The 21,470-nt window shown below is 44.5% G+C and overlaps 1 protein-coding gene across 1 annotated transcript; it reads right to left on the bottom strand.

Moving 5' to 3' along the window:
- Positions 1-859: 859 nt before the first annotated feature.
- DTL (denticleless E3 ubiquitin protein ligase homolog) lies at positions 860-21,445 on the bottom strand. Its single transcript, XM_054280253.1, has 15 exons — positions 21,400-21,445; positions 20,927-21,052; positions 20,013-20,111; positions 19,625-19,686; positions 19,413-19,533; positions 18,881-18,946; positions 17,637-17,752; positions 16,901-16,974; positions 15,882-15,985; positions 14,909-15,013; positions 12,601-12,713; positions 9,058-9,147; positions 7,149-7,287; positions 2,480-3,351; positions 860-1,007 (listed from the first exon to the last, which is right to left on the bottom strand). The coding sequence occupies exons 1-15, from the start codon at positions 21,443-21,445 to the stop codon at positions 939-941; spliced, it is 2,202 nt and encodes a 733-aa protein (XP_054136228.1). The 3' UTR covers positions 860-938.
- Between the last annotated feature and the right edge of the window lie 25 nt (positions 21,446-21,470).

Consider the following 21,470-nt stretch of genomic DNA (forward strand, 5'->3'; position numbering starts at 1 on the left):
CAATTTACAAGGTATTATTTTGTAACTACTGTATTATAAAACTGTTATGAAGGTTAAGTTATAAGCAGTTACTAATGTCTTTGCTACAGGCTGAATCTGTAAGAGCTGACTGGCAATGGGCTGTTAGGGGATGCCTGTTTAGGATAGATCAAACTAATTTTGTGAACACACCTTGCCAGTATTTTATTACAGTAAAGTGGTAAACTTTTGGTCTTAAGAGCTGTAGTGCTAATGGTTCAAGAGGCAGCTAAGTAGGTAAATACAGCAGTTTCCAGGGTGGGAGAAGAAGTGGGATAACAAGGGGAGTACAGGCATTACATACTTGATTAAAACTTTATCTCTTCTTACACCATAGTCACCATCAAATGGATGTGGGCTATTTAAAAAGTTTTTAGATTTAATTAACACATAGCTAACTTCCTTGCTGGAAGCAGGCAGTCATTGCAGTACTAGAGGAATAACTGTAGAAATGCCATTCAGCATGAAGAGGCTCAGGTGTACCTCCAGTAAATTTCTGTACATACATTCCAACAGTCACTTTTCAGGAGAGTGTAATGATTTACACACTACTCTAAAGCAGTGGCAGTTTGAACAGCAGATTAGTAACATGAACTGACAAGCTGTATGTGCCTGCCAACAATACACAGCAGAGCTGTGTCTGTCTTTGGACTAGAACAGTTGCCACATAAAAAATACTTTGTTTATAAAAAAATACATACCCTAAGTCAGAAAGAGACCATGAGTAAGTAATGTGTAGATTTTACACACTCAGCTCACTTCAACTGATAACAACTTTAAAAATGGGAAGACTAAAACCTCAAGTCTATGAAGGTCTGACAACAAATTGTGTAATCCTGGTGCATTGTTGTTGGCATTGGTAAGTCTGGTCTTGACAGCCTGGTGTCAGCATCCCTCAGGTGCAAGTGCTGCACGGTGCTTCAGTCATTCTGTGGCTTTCTGTGGAAGTATGTGCAGATCTTCCTCATGGAAACTGAAGTGGCTGCAGCCTAGCAGGAAATAAAACCAAAATTAGCATGAAACACTTTTAGGTGAACAGCTCATATGCTGCAGGAATATCATAAGTCTCCCCTCCATCATTGCTCCAGTTTGCTCGGCTTCCCAACTAAGAGAGTAAATGAAAGGTTCTTTACTACAATCTGTCTCACAGGGAAGAGGCCTCCTATCTACAGGAAACCCTGTCAAAATCCTGGGGTTGTCCCACTGCCATGAGAAATGCACTCCAGCTGCAGTTTCAGCTTCCCCACAGCAGGTAAGAGAGCTGCAGATTTCCAAGATACAGCAAATTCAATGAATGCTGTTGGGTATTCCTGGCATCTCCTCAGGCTATGAGAACAACACAGGAGCATCCCAAAATCTGAATCAGGGCATACTGGGCAGGAAAGGTAATTGTTCTATAGTAATCTCTCTCCAGGGCAAATCTCTCTGTCTTGTGTTTAAACATGTACAGCATAAAGCACAAGTAGTCACAAGCAGTTGTAGGTTTCCTATAGCCAAGGTTTCTTGGTACAACCCAACATGAGGAGTTCAGCTGCTATGAATAACTTCAGGACTGGTGCTTTGCCCAGATTTTATCTGATAAAAGTGGAATTTCATCCCTTGGAAGGGATGAAATCAAGTAAGAAATGAGATAATCAAGAGTACAAGTAAAATTTGATAACTGAAAATTTACCTAACATTTACTGAAATGAGACTCAGACAAAGACACTGGAGGACTTGGGAGTCCAGTTTCAGAGACAAGTCAAGTTTAGTTTGTTTTAAAAAATGTAATTGTAATTTCCTAGTTAAGCCCTCATGCCAACATTTTAGTTGCTATATAAGCTTAACTTTAATTTCAGATTGTAGGGTGAGCTCTGTCCCAGCCTTCCTGTACACCAAAAGTAGGATGATGGAGGTCAAATCCTGCCCTCTCACACTTGCACACTTCTTGTTTTCTTCTAGCTTTCCATTGAAGGAACTGAAGGCATTATTTAATGCCCCACAGTTTTAACATGGATGACAAATTCTTTTGCTACCTGAGCTGGAAGAGAATTTAGCTCTTTCTTCCAGTCTTTAAGTAGCTTTCCAGTAACATAAACAGGCAGATGTGATGGTGATCACATAAACAGGAGATCTGCCAGGAAAGCTGTTGGCATTATTGTGCCTCTCAGAGTAGAGCTGTATTTAAGATGGCTACATCCTTCTAACATCCAGCTGGGTGCTGCAAGGATCTCTGAGCTCTTGTGTGCCTTAAGTCCCTTGAAAATGAAGGACACATCATAAAAATTCTGTTCCTGCATGGAGAGGATTAGCAGATAACAGCATTGATGTATCTGGCTTATTAGGCCAGAAATCATCCCTTTTGTCCATAGTCACAGGGATCAGATAATTCTCTGTGTCTGAGCAGAAGGGAACAAACAAAGGGAGAGTGGCAGCTAGGGAGAACTTATTTCATGAGGATGCTGTTGGCTGCCCTACTTACAGTTTTTGGTGAAGTGGCCACTGCCCCAGACTCGAGTCTCTTGGCACCAGGGCTGCAGGATGACAGGGGGCTGCTGGACGTGCTCTGGCTGCCAGCTCTGCCAGTCCGTAGCTTCTCTCCCAGAGCAGACAACCAATTTTTTCTTTCAGGAGAACTGTTCTCTTTATCTACTACCTCGGTGTCTTTCCCACGTGGAGATCTGAAAAGATGGGGGGAAGTTTCAATGCCTGATGGATTAATATGGCTTCCAGAAAGGGAAGGCTCTTTTGGGCTGTGGCTGGAGCCTTCATGGTCGTTACACAAGTCAGCCAGGCTGAGAGAGTCTTCATCAGAAGCCTTTTGGTCTGGAACCAAGTGACATAAATTCAGCTTGGATTTCTTAGCTGCATGGTCCAGCTCAGTCACACAGCTACAGCCCTGCAGACACTTCTGCCCTGCATCAGCCTCCTTGCTGCAGTCAAGCCTTCTCTTGGCACGCTTTTCAAACTGTGAGTGTGGCACTTGAGGAGGGCAAGCAGCTTCCAGGAGGCCCTGGGTGACTTGGGTGACTTCTGCCAGGGCTTTTCTAGGAGAAGGAGACTTTTTCTCCACTTCTGGAGGAGAAGAGCAGGGAGTCCTTGTAACCCAGTGTTTGATGGACATTCTGGAGGAAGGGATCAGTCTGGGGGACACAGAGGGGCTGGCTGCAGGTGCCTTGGCTGGGGTGCAGGCTGTGGCACTCGGGGTGTTGGCAGCAGCAGTGGGAGTGCAGGAGGGCAGCGGGAGGTCTCCGCACTGCGTGGGAGCGCAGGCAGCAGGCCGTGGTGAGGAAATGCACACACTGCCCACTGTCAGAGCCTTGGCAGGAGTGCTCTGTGGGCTGGCTGCTGGCCCTGGGAGGGGAGAAAGAAGTAGGCTGATGAGGAACACAGAACAACAAATTAAGGACTGTCATTTTAAAAAACACCCTTTCCAACGAGGAGATGAATCAGTGCTGACCCTGTGGGTCAGATATACCTTTTTGAACTAAGAAGTTGTATAAATCCCTCTGATTTTGGTTAAACTGGTACCAGTCCTTTATAAATTCCTCTATCCTCTATCACACTGATAAAGTATAATGCAGTACATTTGTGTAATGTCTGACATCTATTCCTTCGATAGTGAGAGTTCTTACACAAGCTACATCCAAAAAGAACAGACAAAACAAATCTTGAACCTTCCAAGTGTAGCTAGCCTTGCTGGAGCTTTGGATTTTGCTTTTCCAGACAACTGGCTGGCAAAAAGGCTGGTCCCCACCTGCCCTGCATCTTTAACAGCTCCATAAGTGAGCTGATGGACAAAGGTACTGCAAGCAGGTCCCATGGCTAATTACAGTACCAAGGGAGCCTTACACTGTGATGCCCTAGCATGTGAATAATGCTCCAGGTGTTACTGGCTGCAGATTTAAAGATTTTTTTTAGTGAAGAACATTCTTTCATTCTCTTGTCTTTTTGCTGGTGGACTTTCTGCAGTGTTGTGTTAGAATGGAGCCAGTAGCTATTTACCACACCCAGGGAAGCTTGAGAAATTCTTCACCTGCTGAACAAGGACTTAATTCCAAAGGAAATAAAATCTCTCAACAAATGATTCCCAAGCAGGTATTTCACAGTGGCTTCTGAGCTCACTACCCAAGATACAAATGCCCCTGCTTGTAAAGGAGAAATTTTGAACACTCAGAAAACACCAGTCATAGGTAGGGACATAAGGACCTCACTAACAACAGTGGGAATCATACATAGCAAGGATCTCAGTCTGCAGCAATATTAGAGAATGTTATTTTAATTTTTTCAAATGTTTTTATCTCCAGTCCCCTCCCACAGGGAGCACATTAATAGGTTTGTAAGATGCCTGCTTTCTCATTCTCCTAACTCATGGTGATGCAATTAAATGGAGTAGTGCCTTAAGTTCCTCTGTGCACTTCCACTGCTGGGCACAAGAGCACTAAAATTTTTGTGTATACCAGGGGTTTAATCCAAACTGCCCACTCTGAGCACTAGCACTGCACCATAAAGCACTTCATTAGAACAATGAGAAGTCTAGTGTGAACAACCTGCCAGGTTCTTTACAGTGCTGGGCTGTCTCACAAACAACATGTTGAGTGAGCACCCACAGGCCTGGTTATATACCATCCTAAAACTCTTCTGATCCTTTCATTGTATTATCTAACTAGCATCCAAAATACAAGTACTGCTGCATCAGAGCAAAACTGAATAGGACCCCATATTAAAGGATCCCACTACCCATAACTTCAACACAAAAAACAGAGTTAAAGGCTCCTTTCCTGATAAAATTTGCTACTTCATAACAACTTGCTTCTATCTGGGCTATGCAAATATAACTGCCAAGATTTCTTCTCCTAATCTTTGGTTTAATGAGCACTTACAAGACAATAATAACTCAGCTGGGAAATTAGTTGCACTCAAAAATCTAAGCTCCTAGGGGGAAGAAAACAGCAAGCTCAGCAACTCTTGATCCATAATGATTACTACAAATTCATTCAGCAGAAATATTGCATGACTAGCTGGGTATATATTGCATGACTAGCTGAGCACTTTGAATCCCAAACTGGTCTGAAAGTTATGCTGTGGACATGCTGGATGGTGGAAAAAGAGTTATCCTGGGAGTAGGATGAGTGTCATGGCAAGAAGCAAACACAAATTTGAGGTAAAGAATAAGAAGATCAGGCTTTTTTTTTTCCTAAGACTGCATGCATTATTCAGGTTTCTACCAAGCTACTTTGAAGCTGTTTCCATTTATGCTGCCACTGCACATGGTAGAATACTGCAAATACCTGCAGTCAACCTGCATCACACCAAAGCAGGTTATTTTGGATGTTTCCTACCTTCTCTGCCACAAATCTTCTAGAGTGGTATTATCAACCTCCAGATTTAAGACTCACACACTGTCCATGCACAGGCCTGCTCTAGAAATTCAGCTACACAAAACCACAGAGAAAGTAGTACAATTTAGAGAAACCACAAAAGTAATTGCCAAAGAGGAAACTCTGGTTGCTACACTTGATGAAATAGGTCAACAATCAATACACAACCTCAATCTCCTAATTTGTTCGTCAGAAATGGGTGGGGAACTACCTAGATTCATCCCAGCAGGTCTGAAATAGTCCTCTGCTTGCCAGCTCTGAATTACTCTCTGCAGATAACTCCTATATTCTACCAGCACGTGTTTTGTGTTCAGGAGCCAAGGTCAGCAGGAAGCCTGCTCTTGTGTTTGCAGTGTCTGTGTACTTCCTCTTCCCTCCTGTGTTACTTTCATGCAGCAAGAGCAAGGAGAAATAAGTAATTTTTTCTGGTATTATTGCCAAATCTGACTTGTAAAGTCTTAGTGTATAAGATCCTTTAGATCTCATGTTTTTGGTCTAAACCTATGCTTACTTCTATTTTTTCACTCGGACACAAAGATATTTTTGAGCCCTCTCTGGGAGGCTCAAAATACAAAACAATTTTGCACACACAAAACAATTACCAGCTATGTAGTGGTCCTGGCACTCTCCCTCCCATTGTCCTGCAAACTTCCTGCTAGACTTGTTACTCACTGGCAAAAGGTTAGAGGTAATGTTATCCCATTAGTGGGATTTGGAGACCTTCAGCCTTTATTTGTGCTAGCCAAGATGAAATTCATTTGGAGGGTGGCTCAAAAAGATAGGTGGAATGCAGGAAGTCACAGCAGCAGCTGCTGGGAAGCCATTGTATTCTCAGCTTCAGAGCTACTCTACAGAGAAGCTCATCTTACTTCACTTTGGGGGAAGGGCACCTCCTCCTTTCACCTACTCTACTGCAACAAAAATGCAGGTTACAGACAAATCAAAGTTAATATCATGATCAGGGTTCCTTTCTTCTGCTCTATGGTACTACCTGCTTAGTGACCCCCTTCTCTACACAGCCCACATCTGCTTGCTGGCTCAGAGCATGCTGCACAACTTGTGTGAGTGCCCAGGCTTTGTAGAAACTTACTGCATTTGTTCACTCATGAATAGATGATTAATTCTGGGACATTACAATCATCACAGTTGTCTACATGTTTTTTTGAAGTACTTTCACTCCACAGCATTTCATTTGGCTGTATATGGTGAGTAGCACTGACTGAAGCTGAAGAAAGAGAGACAACAATGATAACTGCACCTAAGAAATAACTCTGTGCACAGTTCAGCTATGGGCAGAAGCAAACAGGTCAGAATTCCAAGGCTCTATATGTGCTGTCAACCCTTTGCTGGGTAAACTACCAAACTAGAAAAAGCATATGATCCTACTGCTCTTGGTCAGTATTTGACAGGGAAATTTAAGAAAAGGTGAGTTGTTGCTACAGTGACATCTCCTTAGGCTGTTCAGTTACCAAACCCTGCTGAAACCCACTGAAGATCTGGCTGCCCAGCAAGCTGTGTCAATGAATATCTGCTTTGCAGTCTGGCCATACAGACTTTGCCATACTTGTAAGCTACTTCAGCCAGCTTGTCCTGTTGGTGGCAGAAGTATTTACAAGTAGAAGTGCTTGTCTGGCTATGTGAGTAATTGCCCAATATGACAAAAACCTCAGAAGGCTAGTAAGACAAGCCAAGGGCTTTTGTTGGTACAGAGAACAGACAAAATTCAGTAGCTGTGTTGCAGAGCAAGGTTCCTCAGCTCAGGGGCCTTACCTGCTCCATGTTGTTCTTCTGGTTTCTTCTGAGTGACCCAGCCCACCAGGTTGGCTTTCCTGGATATTGATTTCTCTTCCTCAGGACAACGTTGTAGGCGCCAAATCCTCACAGTGTTGTCATCAGAGCATGTGGCAATCTAAGTATAAATGTGTGTGTTAGAGTGACCAGGGCACATCCTATGGATCACTGGCTGAGTGAACTGAACAGCTTCACCCAACACACCCCACCACTATGAATGAAGGGGAACAAGATAGACCATTGAACAGAGAAAATAACCCAACTCTGTTTCATTACTGCACCAGGCAGCAGTATTTGTTTTAAAGCAGGCAAGGCTGCTGCATCCATGTCTCTCTGCTCTAGAAATCTCAGCCACCACCAACCATTTGCTTTGCATGGCTATGTAAGGGACACTGCTCTGCTCAGAGCACGGCACATTTTGGGATTTCCAGCCCTTGGTAGACAAAAGCAGCCACGATCCTTTGTGCACCTGCACCTTAATCTGCCTCCTTTGCTGAGGACATCTTTTGCCTGGGGACAAACATTTGCAGCACACCAAGAAGGTGACAGTGGATGGCTGCTGCCTGAGCTGTGCTATCTCTCCAGAGTCAGACGTCAGCAGTACCTGGCAGAGAACCCAACTCTGCCAGGAACACAGCTCTAGAGTCCTGCTGCAGCATCACATGCTCCAAAAAGATCTCTGGAATCCTGACCAAAGGAGCAGCACCCATCTAACCCACACTTTACGGCTATCTTCAGGCAGATTAGCTGGCAACTCAGCAGGGAATCAACCAGCAGAAAGAAAAAGGAAATGCTGTGGTGAAAGTTCACAGCAATCAGATTGGGGCAAGTGTCTCTACTCTGACTTTTGTCACACCAGTGTTGTCCCTACCAAAAGCAACCTTGCTCCTCGTATCACACCAAGAAGCTTCCTGACCTGTCTTAGCTCCCTATTTTCCACTTTTCCTCATGCATAGGCATCTGAACAATGGCTGTCTATTTCTTCCCTGTGTCAGTAACAATTTGAAAGGCTGAATTGGTTTGCATTTCCAACACATCATGATCAGGATGCTGGGCTACCTCTAGATCACAGATTTCATCTGACATGCCAATTCTCATATTGTGTATCTTGCACAATGAGAACAATTCCTGATGTTTCCCTGCATGACTCCCACCCTCCTACACTGTAATGCTTTAGTGAAGCCCTGGTGCTGCAATGGAAGCCAAGGAAAGAAGCTGACTTCTTTAACATTGTGGGGTGGAAGGAACTCTGGCTATCCTTAGGACACTGCTCAGGATTTTTCAGGGTTATGTCTAGTTTTGAGCTAGGCCAAACATTTGAGCCAACTTCCTACTCCAGTTGTTTTCCTTTCAGTGACACCTGGTGCATAGCTACTGACCCAATTTCACTGGAGGCTCTTTTTGTCATAAAACCAGCTCAGATTTTGAAAAGAGGTCACAATGAAAAGAGCCCATATGTTTTTAAAGGGCATTCAGAACTTCTTGCCACTCTGTACAAGACTAGCAGATGTATCAATGGTCAGAGGGAAAGGAAAATGTGAATACTGCACAACAAAACAAGCCTTTGGCTTATTAAAGCCCTGATTAAATTATTTCATTGTCTTCTCTCTTATAGGTAGTATCAAGCTCTCATCAGGAGAGGTCTTTACTGATTTACAATTTCTTAGGATTTCTCAATTAGCCAAAATTATTTGGAAATAATAAAAAGGTTCTGATACATTGTGCTAATATGACAAGGGTGGATTACTGTCTCCTAAATGAACATTTTATAACTGACCGACTAAAAATTACCTCCCAAAACAACAAATGCTGCTGTCATTTTGAAAAGCAGATGTTGTCACATCATATCTATTGTTTCCCAGTAAAAACCATTTTGCAGAAGACAAACCTTAGTGAAGTCTGAAGGACACCAAGCAATGGAGGTAACTTCCTGAGAGTGACCAAGGAGTACCCGGGGAGGAAGGCTGGGCTCAGAAACCTTAAAAATTCCACAGAAAAACAGGCAAACAGTCAGAAGGCACACAGCCTAATGTACATCTCCAAGAAAAACCCCATATCCCATCTGTGAAGCATATGGATACCTCCCATCTTCCCTGTATGAAATGCTCTCAGCCTGTCATCATGAGGCAACAAACGAGGAAGTCCTAAGAAGCAGTTCATGGAAACACTTGTTCAATTCCTGCTACACACAGGAATTCTGCCTCCAGAGTTGACAGTCCAAAACATGACACAAACATTTTAAATAGCTCTACCTGTTCCAGGTAAGATGTTGGGAGCTCATATTTTGAATCAGGTTACGCAAATATATTCTGCTGCTATTTTACCAATGTCCAAATTACAGGTCAATGGTTTATTAAAAAAATGAAACCACTGCCAACAAAATCTCATAGATGAACCTCCACTGGCTTCAGAACTGGCATTTCTGCAATTGCCAAGTGTCTGTTCCTTCTCCAATCAATCAGCTGGACCAGAGACCCTCTTACAATTCATAGGAAAGTTCTCTCAATAACTCACATCCATTCAACTGATCTCCACTTCTCTCACACTCTTCATAAAAATATTTCTTCTGTTCTACAGTATTGCTACTTATCTTTGACTCCAGCTCCCGTAAGTGACAGACAGAGCTGAAGCCAGCACTAAGTGGCCCGAAGAAGAAAACACACACAGATGAACATACACACACGGGGTTTTGCTTGCTTTCAGCAGGGAATCCTTTCTGGAGCTGTGAGTCACCATCATTGATGTGACATTATGAGGGAGATTTATCAAGGGAATTTGCATAAATGACTAAGGGAAGGAACAGATCCTTTACTGTCTGGGAAAAGGAGTAGACCTTACATATAGGTTTCAAAGGAAGATGCCAGACTTTGGGGAAGGCTTCTGCTTTACCAACATTTTTCTCTTGTAGATCATCTACAACAGCCTGCAAAACTGCAGCTTCAGAACTTAAGTAGTTTTGATACAAACAGGTTCATATTAACGGGACCCTTTTTTTCCCTGGCATGACAGAGGCAATCACTTGACTAAATATGCACTAAATGCCTTGTTCAGAGCATTCCCTTCACTGTCAAAACATGCAATGGAAATTAAATCCCTGTTTAGGGAATAAACAGGAGATCTTGGTGCAGAGAACACCTTCACTTACAGTTAATAGCAGTCTTGCTATTATACATTCAGAGCAGCCAAAACAGTGGTCCAGTAGCCACTGATTGCTGGAAGGAAAGGAATTACTCTTTCTGGGGCACGGTGGTTTTACACTAGAGCAGTGTAAATTAAAGGAACTATACTATTCCTGTGAAGAGGAGTGCAGAGCTATGGCTGTGTCCATGTGTTTGGCAGAAGACTGTCAGGCAGTCTGCATGGTAAGTCAGGATTAGCTCCAGCACAGCCTGCTTTTTCTGCCAGAATTGACAGGATATTGTTGGGGAAGTGAGGCCTATTGTGGAAAGGTTAAAAAGAGAAACCTAGGAAATGAGACCTTTTTTAGTTACTCTCCTCACTGGAAACAGCTGTTAGATCCATTTTCAAGATGCAGCCTAAAATGGTGCCTATGGCTTTGTGCACCATATGACACAGAAGCACCTCCAGTCCAGGGCTGGGACACACCAAACCACAACTTGATATGGTTTCCTGGGAGTGATCCACATCAAAGGATTGAAAGAACAAGCACAAATCTACAAATGATACTGTTTTATTACCAGGAAGGTACCTCAGATAGGTACCATCTTTGTGGAAAAAAACTTCTCTGCTCTTCAGCTTGTATAATCTTATGGTCGTTCAAGAGTGAGAGTTCATCAATTGATGAACTTCTAATTTAAATAAAACCAAACCTAACACAACAAAAGAAGTGTTTATTGCCCGGAAGTGACTCGTAGATGAAAACAGACTGAAACAGCATCCTTGTCAGCAGTAACTTCCATCCACAGTGTTTCTCACTCAAATACAAACTTAGCACTGCTGCAAAAGTTTCTCAAAGAAATCACCTAAGTGGAAAAGGTATTCCTCTGCATTTCATTCCTCTCTATATACAGAAAGAGCTCGTCATTTAGGCCCTAATAATATTACCTGTTAACTACTCATGCATCATCTAACCATGGTTTTCTTCACAGCACAGTAAATCCTCATGCCATGAAAAGATACATATGTTTCAGAGACAAATCTGTCAACATTTCAATTAAGAAGCCTCTGAATACTACAGATCTTGAAAGAGACAAATGCACTGGAAGTCCCACTTTCTAATATGACTATGGTATTAAAATAAAAAGTAATCATCTGATGATTTATTTTATAAATATGCAATACGATCTGTCACTCATATGTGACAGCAACAGAAGCCTTCCATACATGAATGCATTTTAAATGTGCTCAAATGCTTAAATTTTGAGATATAATGACATCCTTGAATGCTCTCAACTGAGTCCCAGCCTGTGTTCCAAGAGAGTATCAAAACACACGAATGCAGAATGTGCAAGTCAAGTTCACACAGGCATTTTTGCTGAATTTGCACAGAACACGAGGAAGGTTAGAATGACACCACTTGGCACAGTAATCCTGCTACCACACTCCTGCCCCCACTGAGTGAGCCACCCAGCTGCTCCCAAGTGCTCTCCAAAATAAAGAGGCTATGTGCTCAAACCACAGCCTCAGCAGGCTCTGAGAGGTGTGCATTTTAGTCTCAAACTTGCTGTGAAATGGATGGACATTCCCTAAACAACATTCCCTAAAAGTTATCCCAAAACTGTAATAGGCAGTCACCTGTGGTTTCTGTCTGTTCTGCTTCAGTAAGTTCACTCTGTTCCCTTATGAGGAACATGAAGAGCAGAACTTGAGGCATGCCTTATTCTGAGGTGCCTGCTACTATCTTGGTGACATTTGCATTTCCTACACGTCCCTGCAAGATGTTAAGTGACGAAGGCCCTCAGCTGTCAGACAGTGCTTTGGAATTTTGCTGAAGGCTCTGGTGAGCCCTTGCTGTAACACAGAGGCTTTAACTACTGTAAATTAAGCATGAGAAAAAGCTATGTCTGAAGCAGGAGCTGGAAAAGGGAGAGGTGGAGGGAAAGTGTGCCCTTTAAAACAATTAAACTTTTTGGTTTCTGCTAATGTGCTCCATTGCTAACTATGAACTGAGAACTGTCTGTCTACTTGTCATAGCTGCCTGAATCAAAAGGACTGAAAAAGGATTTTAATGCCCATTAAAACCAGATTAAGAACAGCAATTTGCAATAAGCAGCAGTGATGAGAGATGTACTGATGGCAGGAGGTTAGCTCTGTTTTACATTGAACAATTACACGAAGCCTTGACAGCAACATACACGCTCCAGGCACAACATGCCAGGAGCTAACCCCACGCTGCTCTGGGAAGGACTGGGAAGCAAGGAGTGTTCTATGTGAACATGAAAAGCAAAAGCAGTTGCCCCCATTGCCTCACCTTCCAGATGTAGGCATTGCAGTCACTCGAGCCACTGACCAGGAACTGGTCATCTGGGCTAGTGCTGGATTTGATGTAAAAGGTGGAATTCTGGTGTCCACTGAAAACTGCCACTGTGAAGAGAAAATAAAATACAAACCTCAGTAAAAGCCCCACTCAATGCATAGCCCTGGAGTCAGTTGTGCAAGGAGGGCTGATCTTACAGGCTTTTCCTGCCTAGCCACTTATCCTTTGGAGAAAGTGGTTGCACTGCTCCCTTGCTCTGGGCCTCTGGCAGCAGGAAGTTTTTATTATTCAACTGGAGCCCTTCAGGCTTCCCAAACAAACCAATGGCAGTTTCATTAAAGCTCTACCTTGACCTGCATGACAAGCAGGCTCAGCCCTCACCTGGGCTGCCCCACTCCTCTGGTTCAGGTTCCTTGTCTCTTCCTCCCTCAACCACCATCACCAGTCTTCCTCCATCAACAAAGGGCAGTCCTGCAGCAGGAGCCTTCTTCCACACAGGCGGCCCAAAGGCACTGGCTGCTCCTTCCTCCTGCTCCCAGAAGCTTTATTTTGTCAATAAAACTTGCATTTCATCATTCATGCTCTCCAGTATTGAAAGCCTCAGTAGTGTTTGCTAAAGCCCTGAAACCACCACCCCAAACAGCTGACATGGCTGTACCACAAGGGCCTCCACTGGCAAGAGAGCCAGATGGCAACAAAGGCACTGGCTGCTTCTTCCTCCCACTGCCAGAAGCTTTATTTCATCAATAAAACCTGTATTTCATCAGTCATGCTCTCCAGTATTTAAAGCCTCAGTAGCGTTTGCTAAAGGCCTGAAACCATCCCCCCAGATGGCTGACATGGCTGTACCACAACGGCTGAGTGTGATCTGAGTGCTTGGCTGCACCATGTCCTGTCCCCTCATGGGGCCCAAAGCACAGGGCTCCCAGGGCAGCCCAGGCTGGGCTCTCCTCCAGCCCTGTTTCAGTAGTGGCTCTCACAGAGGAAACAACCCACAGACCAAGAGGACCCATGGTTGCCTTTGGTGGCCTTTGAAGAGCTGCAAGACCCTTTGATTTTTTTTGCCCACAGCTCTCCCGGTGTAGGGGCCATCAGACAGCGAATCCCTCCTAAAGCAGGCAGCAAGTGCTTTACAGGAGGATTCCTGACGAACTAGAGCCATCCCAGGGCTGCGTGGGAGCAGCTGCAGCTGTGGTGAGGGCGGCCCAAGGGCGGGCAGGGGGCGCTGCCCTCTGCTGAGGGCGGCCCGAGGGCGGGCAGGCGGGCACTGCCCTCTGCTGAGGGCGGCCCGAGGAGCAGCGCAGGAGCTCCATCCAGCTGGAGCACGGGGCAGCACAGGAGCTCCATCCAGCTGGAGCACGGGGCTGCACAGGAGCTCCATCCAGCTGGAGCCACCTCGGCTGCACAGGAGCTCCATCCAGCTGGAGCACGGGGCTGCACATGGCTGCACACACAAGGCAAGAGCTCCATGAGGAGGCTGAGGGCTGCACTGGCCACAGCCTGCTCCCATGAGGGACAGGACAGACAGCACATCCCCACAGAGCAGCCGGGGTTAACCTCAACAACCAAGCTGTTAATATTTACTACTCGCAACACTTCTCTGCTCTGGAAGTTTTCCCACCCACCAGACTGCCTTCCTGAAGAGCAGACAGAAGGACACATTGTTCATTTCATTTCAGTTAACTGAGAGACTGAGAAAAGGAAATGGGAAATAAATTATGTGTCTGGCTGGAATGCATCTAACAAGTTTTGCCACGGGCCTATGGCAAAGCAGCTTCGTGCACAAAAGGCTCAGGGCCATCTTGTGCATGTAAAGGTCACAGCTGCAGTAATGAAGGAATCCAAAAGGATGAAGCACCTCAATATGCTGGGGATCCTGTCTTCCAGAAACTGTGGTATAAGTTAAACTGAAAAGACACCTTAAAATAGCTGAAGTTATCAGGTGATCACTTTCAGTGGATTCATATCTGAAAGTCTGACAAACCAGTGACTGCCAGTAAGCAGAGGATTCAAACTTGCTTCAGGCTGCATAGCAGGCATTCCTCACTGGATAACTAGAGCTAACAGGCAAACTACCATCAGTCTCTGTCTGGGTGAACCTGTATCTGCCATTAATTTCATGCGGATGGCTTAACATAAAATGTGGATCTGTCCTGCATAGCTTTAGAGATAAGAGCATGGAATAGGTTTCCTTCAAGCTTTGAACCTGGTCCCTGTCTCTCTGTCAGAGGGACACACTTGCCTTTCTAGGCTTTGTAACATCTACACTTTTTGCAGCTATTTCCACAGATTTCATGCTTACCTGGAGTGGTCCTTAAACTTGTCATATTGAACATGTAGATACTGTCATCAGTGCAGTTAGCAAACAGATTAGCACCAGTAGAATCCAAAACCAGGCTGGAGTATCCTACAGAGAAAGAGACAAGTTCTTTAGAAGAAAAAAAATTGGAAAAGAGACATTCTCAAAGAAATGCCCAGAGAAGGAAATTTGGAAAGGATCTGTAACATGTATGAGATTGTCATGGTAAAGTTTCTATGTTTGACAGAGCACTTGCTGAAGAAGAAACGTTTCTAGAATAACATCTACATTTTCTCATTTAGGGTAGCATTTAGAAAGGAATTGCACCTTCAGAACAGGCAAGTGATTTATTTGATAGCTTTAAACAGATAACAGGAACAACCAATTGTAGAAGCAGAGACCAAAAATAAAGATGCTCATGCTTTGATAATACAAGCCATTCTCTGATTTGCTAGTGCTTCAGGTTCAAGAAAAATTTTTCTCTGCAGGCAAATTATTTCACAACTACATCCTCCTTGGGAATGCCACTGACCATTACCACATTGATCAGACAAATCATCAGGAATTACTGTATTGCATCAGAGCATTGTAAGGCAATAAATAAAAAAAGAAGACAGAGAAACATGGACAAGTGTGCTATTGTCTTTGATAACAGTTTCAAGAGATGATAATATAAAAACTCAGTCCAGTCTGTTGTCTTTGCAAGATACAATGCAAAGAAAGCTCAATCTGAATTTTACTCATGTATAAAATGACTAGCTAAATTCCTCATCAAGAGCTCTACTTTCCTCCACTCTGTTTATGAAAATGCACTGCTGAAGCTTCTGCACGTTTTTATCATTGAAAATTTATATTAGCAATGAAAATACCCTGCAGAGTTTGCCAGTCTGATCAACAATTGGCTATAAAGATAAGAAATGTCACAGACAGTACTTAATTGACTCTGCGCTGTAACAAATCCACGTGCAGCGCTCACCAAGCCTGCGAGTGCTGGTCCCTGGGTAGCAGAAGGAGCGCAGGGGCAGCGGGTCCTGGCGGAAAGCCGCGTAGCTCCTGCGCAGGTCCCACACCTTGATCACGCTGCAAGAGAAAAGCACCAGTGCCTTCAGCTTCCTCACTTCCCTTCCCATGCTGATACAGCCCTTTAAGAGCACAGAAATCGGGGTGCTCATGACTGAGCAGTGTCCAGTGCTAAGGAGACAACAGCTGAGCAGCAGAGCTGTACTGAAAGCCAAACATTGCTCTGCTAGCTGCGGGTGAGGAGGGAGCACTGCCTTCTGTAACTAACACAAGACAGAACAAGAGCCTAGAAGCCAGCTTCCTTCAACTAGTAAAAGGAAATACATGGATGCATTTATACTTCTGATGAGTAGTTTTAGTTTGTAGTTTTAAAAATTGTCTTCCATTTTCTTTTTCTTGCTCTTTGGGAGCAAGTCTCTGTCATGAACCATAGGCAAGAGGGTCAATCTTATCTGCCTCAGAAAGGCTCTGACCACATGGAACCTGCTAAAGAATTGAGTCCAAGAGGATCATTTCCATGCTGATCAATAAGACGGTTTGCTCAAGCTCCAAGATGCTGCAAGGGATCTGGCACCTAAGAGAATGCATCTTTTGTAAATCAAAGCAACATTTTCTCAAGCACGCCTACACATGTCCAGGCCCTGACCACCCACCCACACCCATAAAGGCTAACAATAGCCTGTCTATGTGTGGTCTCATAGGTCCATGAGAATAGAGAGAGGAAAGAATTGCTCTCATTCTGCCCCACAGCTAAGACTAACATGAGCATTTACCACATAACACAGTTTGTCCAGTACTGCAATCTCCAGTAAGGGAGTAAAGCCAATGCAAGCTGGCAGCATAGCTGTTGATTCCACCTAGCAGTAGCTCTAGGCCTTGTTGGCCACTGAGTGATCTTAGAGGGAAAATCTCCCAATGTTTCTATGCCACTGAGCACACAGAATAGACAGGAAAGCAGGCATCCTCCCTCCTTACCCATCAACAGCTCCTGCAGAGATAAGAGTATGCTCATCCTGAAGCAGCACCACAGTTACACTCTGCTGGAAATCCTTAAAAAGAGAAGAAAAAAGAAGTTTATTTTCTTTTAAGGTCAGCAAGATCTTAGTTCAAGGCCATGTGAATGCAGGGAAAACCTCCTCCTAGGCAGGCAGCAGGACACAGAAACAGCAGATGTCATTTAGGACACAACAATGCTTTGAACACTCCCTCCAGTGAAACTGCCACTGAGAGATAAGTGTTTGGGCAGCAGTTTGAGATTACATCTTTCAGCACACAGATAAGAGAGCTGCCTTCATCCCAAGGTCTAATAGATCAAAAATGATCAGGTGTTACTCCAGTAAGGCAGTAATTTGTCTGGTCAAATTAAGGGGGCAAAAAAAAAACACAGAAAAAAAATTTACAACTCTCCATATCTCTCTCCTCAAAAAGGGAATGCTGGCCACTCCTTTCCTCCCTGGGGAGAGAGAAAGATGTATTTTCACATAGCATTTGCCCAAAGTTGGCTTTTATGGCACATGTTAGTTAGGCAACTAAACAATGTCTAAAATTAGCCACTGCAAATGACCATGACAAAAAACCCTATCTCTGCAAAGATAAATGGAAGCATTTACCACATACAAACTACATATTTCTCACTATATTTGCTTAGGAAGAATTCTGTGAATAACACTGTCCCCAGAAGAGACATTTTGTTTCTTGCCCAGGTACCCACCACCAAGGGAGCAAGTCCTTTTAGGTTCTGCCTCTTCTTCTTTGGTTTGGAAGGAGTCTGCTTGTCAGCCACGTTGTGTGCGCCACTGATTTGATTTACCTGCCTGTAAAAGCCATCTGAAAGAAATCAAAGACATCTCAATTAGTAGTTTACATGCAATTTTGCTATCACTTTAATAAAACAGACATCAGCTTGGGATTTGACCTAAAAGGTGGCTTAGGTTAACCTTGAAATTCATTACTGTATTCTGAAAACAAAAATTAATTACATACAAAACCAGTGAGAAGAACACACTGCAAAAACCCAGAGGTCAGTGTAGCATAGACAATGAAACTAAAGCTGATCTAGGCAGGCTGCCTTTGGAAATTGCTACCCCTTGGTCTTTTTTTCACATGCATCCTGATCTGGAGTGTTCAACCCACCTCATCCCAAGCAGAACTGCCTCACTGGAACATGCCCAGTGCTTTTCCACTCTATTTTATAATTTCATGTTCAGCCTTTTGTCTGTTACCTTGTGAAATGTACTGCCTTACTAGAGTAAGGCAACTTTTCTACTTTTTTTTCCTACACCTTCCACTTCAATCATGTGGAGTCAGTCAACTTTTCCTACACTGGCCTGTTTGAAAAGCCAGGAAACCTGGGACAGATGGAAGAGCAAGACAGGCAAAGAAACTGCTGTGGCAGGGCAGGGAACTGGGAAATGGCGTAAGGGGAAGGGGCTGGAGAAGGAAAAACTCCAGGAAACAAAGAGGAGCAGAATGAGCTCACATCATATTCATAGTAGGTGTTCCCACAATATATTCAGTTGCTACCAGCACTCACAAGCTCTTTTTTCCTACACTTTCTGCCTTCCTTCCTCTGCTGGCAGGAGCCTTTCCAGCTTTTCCTCACCCCCCTGGATGGCTCTGACCTAAGCAATCTCTCCTGTCTCACCTGCTCTTGCACTGCCCTAGCAGGATGCATTCTGTACAGCCTCACCTCCTTACCTACACACAGGGAATTATCAAACCAGCCTGTGGTTTGATGCTGCACAGCTGAGACTGCTGCAAAGTGGGGAAATGTATTACACATAGATAGCAGAGATACCTATTCCATCCCCTTGCAGTACCTAAAGCAGTACAGTTATCTGAGAGTCCTCTGCTGCCTACATTGTAATCAAAAGGATCAGTCCAACCAGCCCATCTGAGCAATCCTTTTACAGGAGACACCAAGCTTTTCTGATACATATCTGAAAGTTTATTTACCTTTCTTGTTGCACCTGGTATCCCAAACCATGATGTTTCCATCTCTCCCTCCAGTACAGAAAACAGCTGAGAGAAAAAAAAGTGTTATTAGCTTCCAAAAGCATTTATTTAATTAAGTGAATGCAGTACAATGCCATTAATGTACCTCTGGCTCTCCCGTCCCAACACTTGGGATGCCAATCCTGGAAATACAAAACTCAGACCATTGTTTTGCCATGCTTTTTAATTTGTTCCCTTACTCTTGCTACCCTTTTCTTACTCCCACTAGAGAAACCAGCCTATGGAAAGCATATTCACACACTTGGGTATGGAAGCAGATCTCATCTTTGCCCAAGATCAGAAATGTGCACATTTTAGCATCAGGCCCCCATCAGGTTCCAGCTAGACAGTTTTGCTTTCCTGGCTGGGTCACTGCTCAGGCCTGTGCTATTGGTACCTGTCACCTTCCAAAGCCCTTTTTTAGCCCTTAAAGTACTTTGCCAGAGGTAAAGAAGAAGGAAAAAAACAGACAACAGGCAATATCAACATTTACCTTTCTCAAATCTAGAAAAAGCAACTGACTTGAGGCTACACTGGTGACCTTTGCATATGCCAAGAAGCTCGCCAGCTCTCACATCCCACACCTTGGCTGTCTGATCTCCTGAAGCAGTGACCTTCAGAGGGAAAAATAAAAAGCTTAAGTTATTTTCTGTACACAGTTGCCAAAGCATGAAAAAAAAAGTCAGATAGCAAAAGATTGCTTACAATCCTGTGCTCCCCTGGCACCCAGGCAAGGTCAAATACAGCATTTGAGTGAGCCTGCCATTCTAAAAAGAAAGCAAAAGCCGAGATTAGTTCAGTGCATTGTAGCATGGTATTTTGCAGAAGACTAAATGACGTCAGACACTGAAATCAAAAATCTTCTCAAGTTTGCCTTAGGCATGAAAGACAACACAGAACAATTCATCTACTACTGCTGATTTAAGAGCACATTCATGCTGCTGCTTTGTAAAGAAGACGCAGCAAAGAACGTGGAAGGAATAAAGTACTGCCTACAATTTATGTTTTAAGGACTTGCAAAAAGCTCTCTTTGATTCCAGCAAATCCCACACTTTTCACATCAAATGAAGATCACCTTCTGCACAACATCTACCTTTAAAGATGAGCTTGCTGGTGGTCTGTGTTTCAGTATCATACAGTCTGACAAACCCTTCTTCATTTGCAACTGCCAGGATGTGCTCCAAATTGGGGGCTGAAAAGAAATTGAAATATATTATGTAGCTAATAAAAAATCATGCCCATGCTTTTTGTGAAAACCATAGGTGCTTTAAATAGGGAATGCAGCAAACATAAAACTGTGAAATAAACAGCATTTACATAGCAACCTAAGTGTTAAAATACAGAAACACTGGCAAGCAATTTTTCTAGATGCTCCATTCAGGAATGACTATACATGGGCAATCAAATTGCTCCAGAAGCAACTTTTGAGATAACACCTTTTTCACCAGCTATAACAGTTTTCCAGTTACAGTTGTCTGTATCTAGAGTACCTATCATCTACAGCCTCCAGCATTTTCTGTGATCTGACTTGGAAAAGCAGGAAGCCACCTTAGAGAAATGTAAAGTCTCAAGCCAAAACTAGAGCACAACAAATGAAGATGTTTTGCCCTAAAGATCCAGGAGCTTCATTGCTTACTCCCTTCCCCCATCACGGGGAAATGCCGTGTGTACAGCACAGCCTGGTGACATCCATCCATATCTACCTAATGCTCTCCACCCTATTATAGCTTTTATATGTTTTGAACAAAGCCCAGTTTTTCACCTATGTAGCCTCACACTGTCACCAAGAGGACACACCTTGAAACACACACAGATGAAACAAAGAAACACTAAAATAAAAGCTTTACAGTTGCTTCTCGGAGGGAAAACTTTCCATCAGTATCTAGGGGCACCACGATCCAAAGTTTATCACGTGTAGGAACAAGCACACTGCAGGAGTAAGCTCACTTTAACACAACAGAGCCCGTACCCCGGCCCCACAAAAGGGCTTTCAGGAGGTGACTTTACCTGTAGAAAAGGTGCAGCCGAAAGGAGGGACCGGCATCCCCGTCTGCCCGTAGGACAGGTGATCATCTTCTCGGCTGCACTGGTAGCTCTCCAAGAGATGCTGCAGGGGAAGCGCTGAGCACGGACCTACAACGGGACAGACGGACCGTAAGCGCCTCAGACACCACAGGCTCGGGCGCCACGAGCTGCGAGGCGGCCGCCGCGGCTGTGCGGGCGGCCGGGGGTGGATGGGGACGGGAGGGGGTGCGGGAAGGCGCGGTGGCGGCGGAAAGGCGCGGTAGCGGAGGTAGGCACGGTGGCGGCGGGAAGGCGCTGTGGCAGGAGCAAGGCACGGCGGTGGCAGAGGCAAGGCACGGTACTCAGGGGTAAGGCGCGGTGGTGGTGGCAGGGGCATGGCGCGGTACTCAGGGGCACGGCGCGGTACTCAGGGGCAAGGCGCGGTGGCGGTGGCAGGGCTAAGGCGCGGTACTCACGGGCGGGCGCGGCGGCGGCGCGGCGGAGCAGCGCGCGGCACAGCATGGCAACGGGGACACGGCCGGGGCGC

This window comes from Melozone crissalis, unplaced genomic scaffold, assembly GCF_028551555.1.
Source record: "Melozone crissalis strain CALT ecotype California unplaced genomic scaffold, PUWL_Pcris_2 ptg000027l_1, whole genome shotgun sequence".
NCBI lineage: Eukaryota > Metazoa > Chordata > Aves > Passeriformes > Passerellidae > Melozone > Melozone crissalis.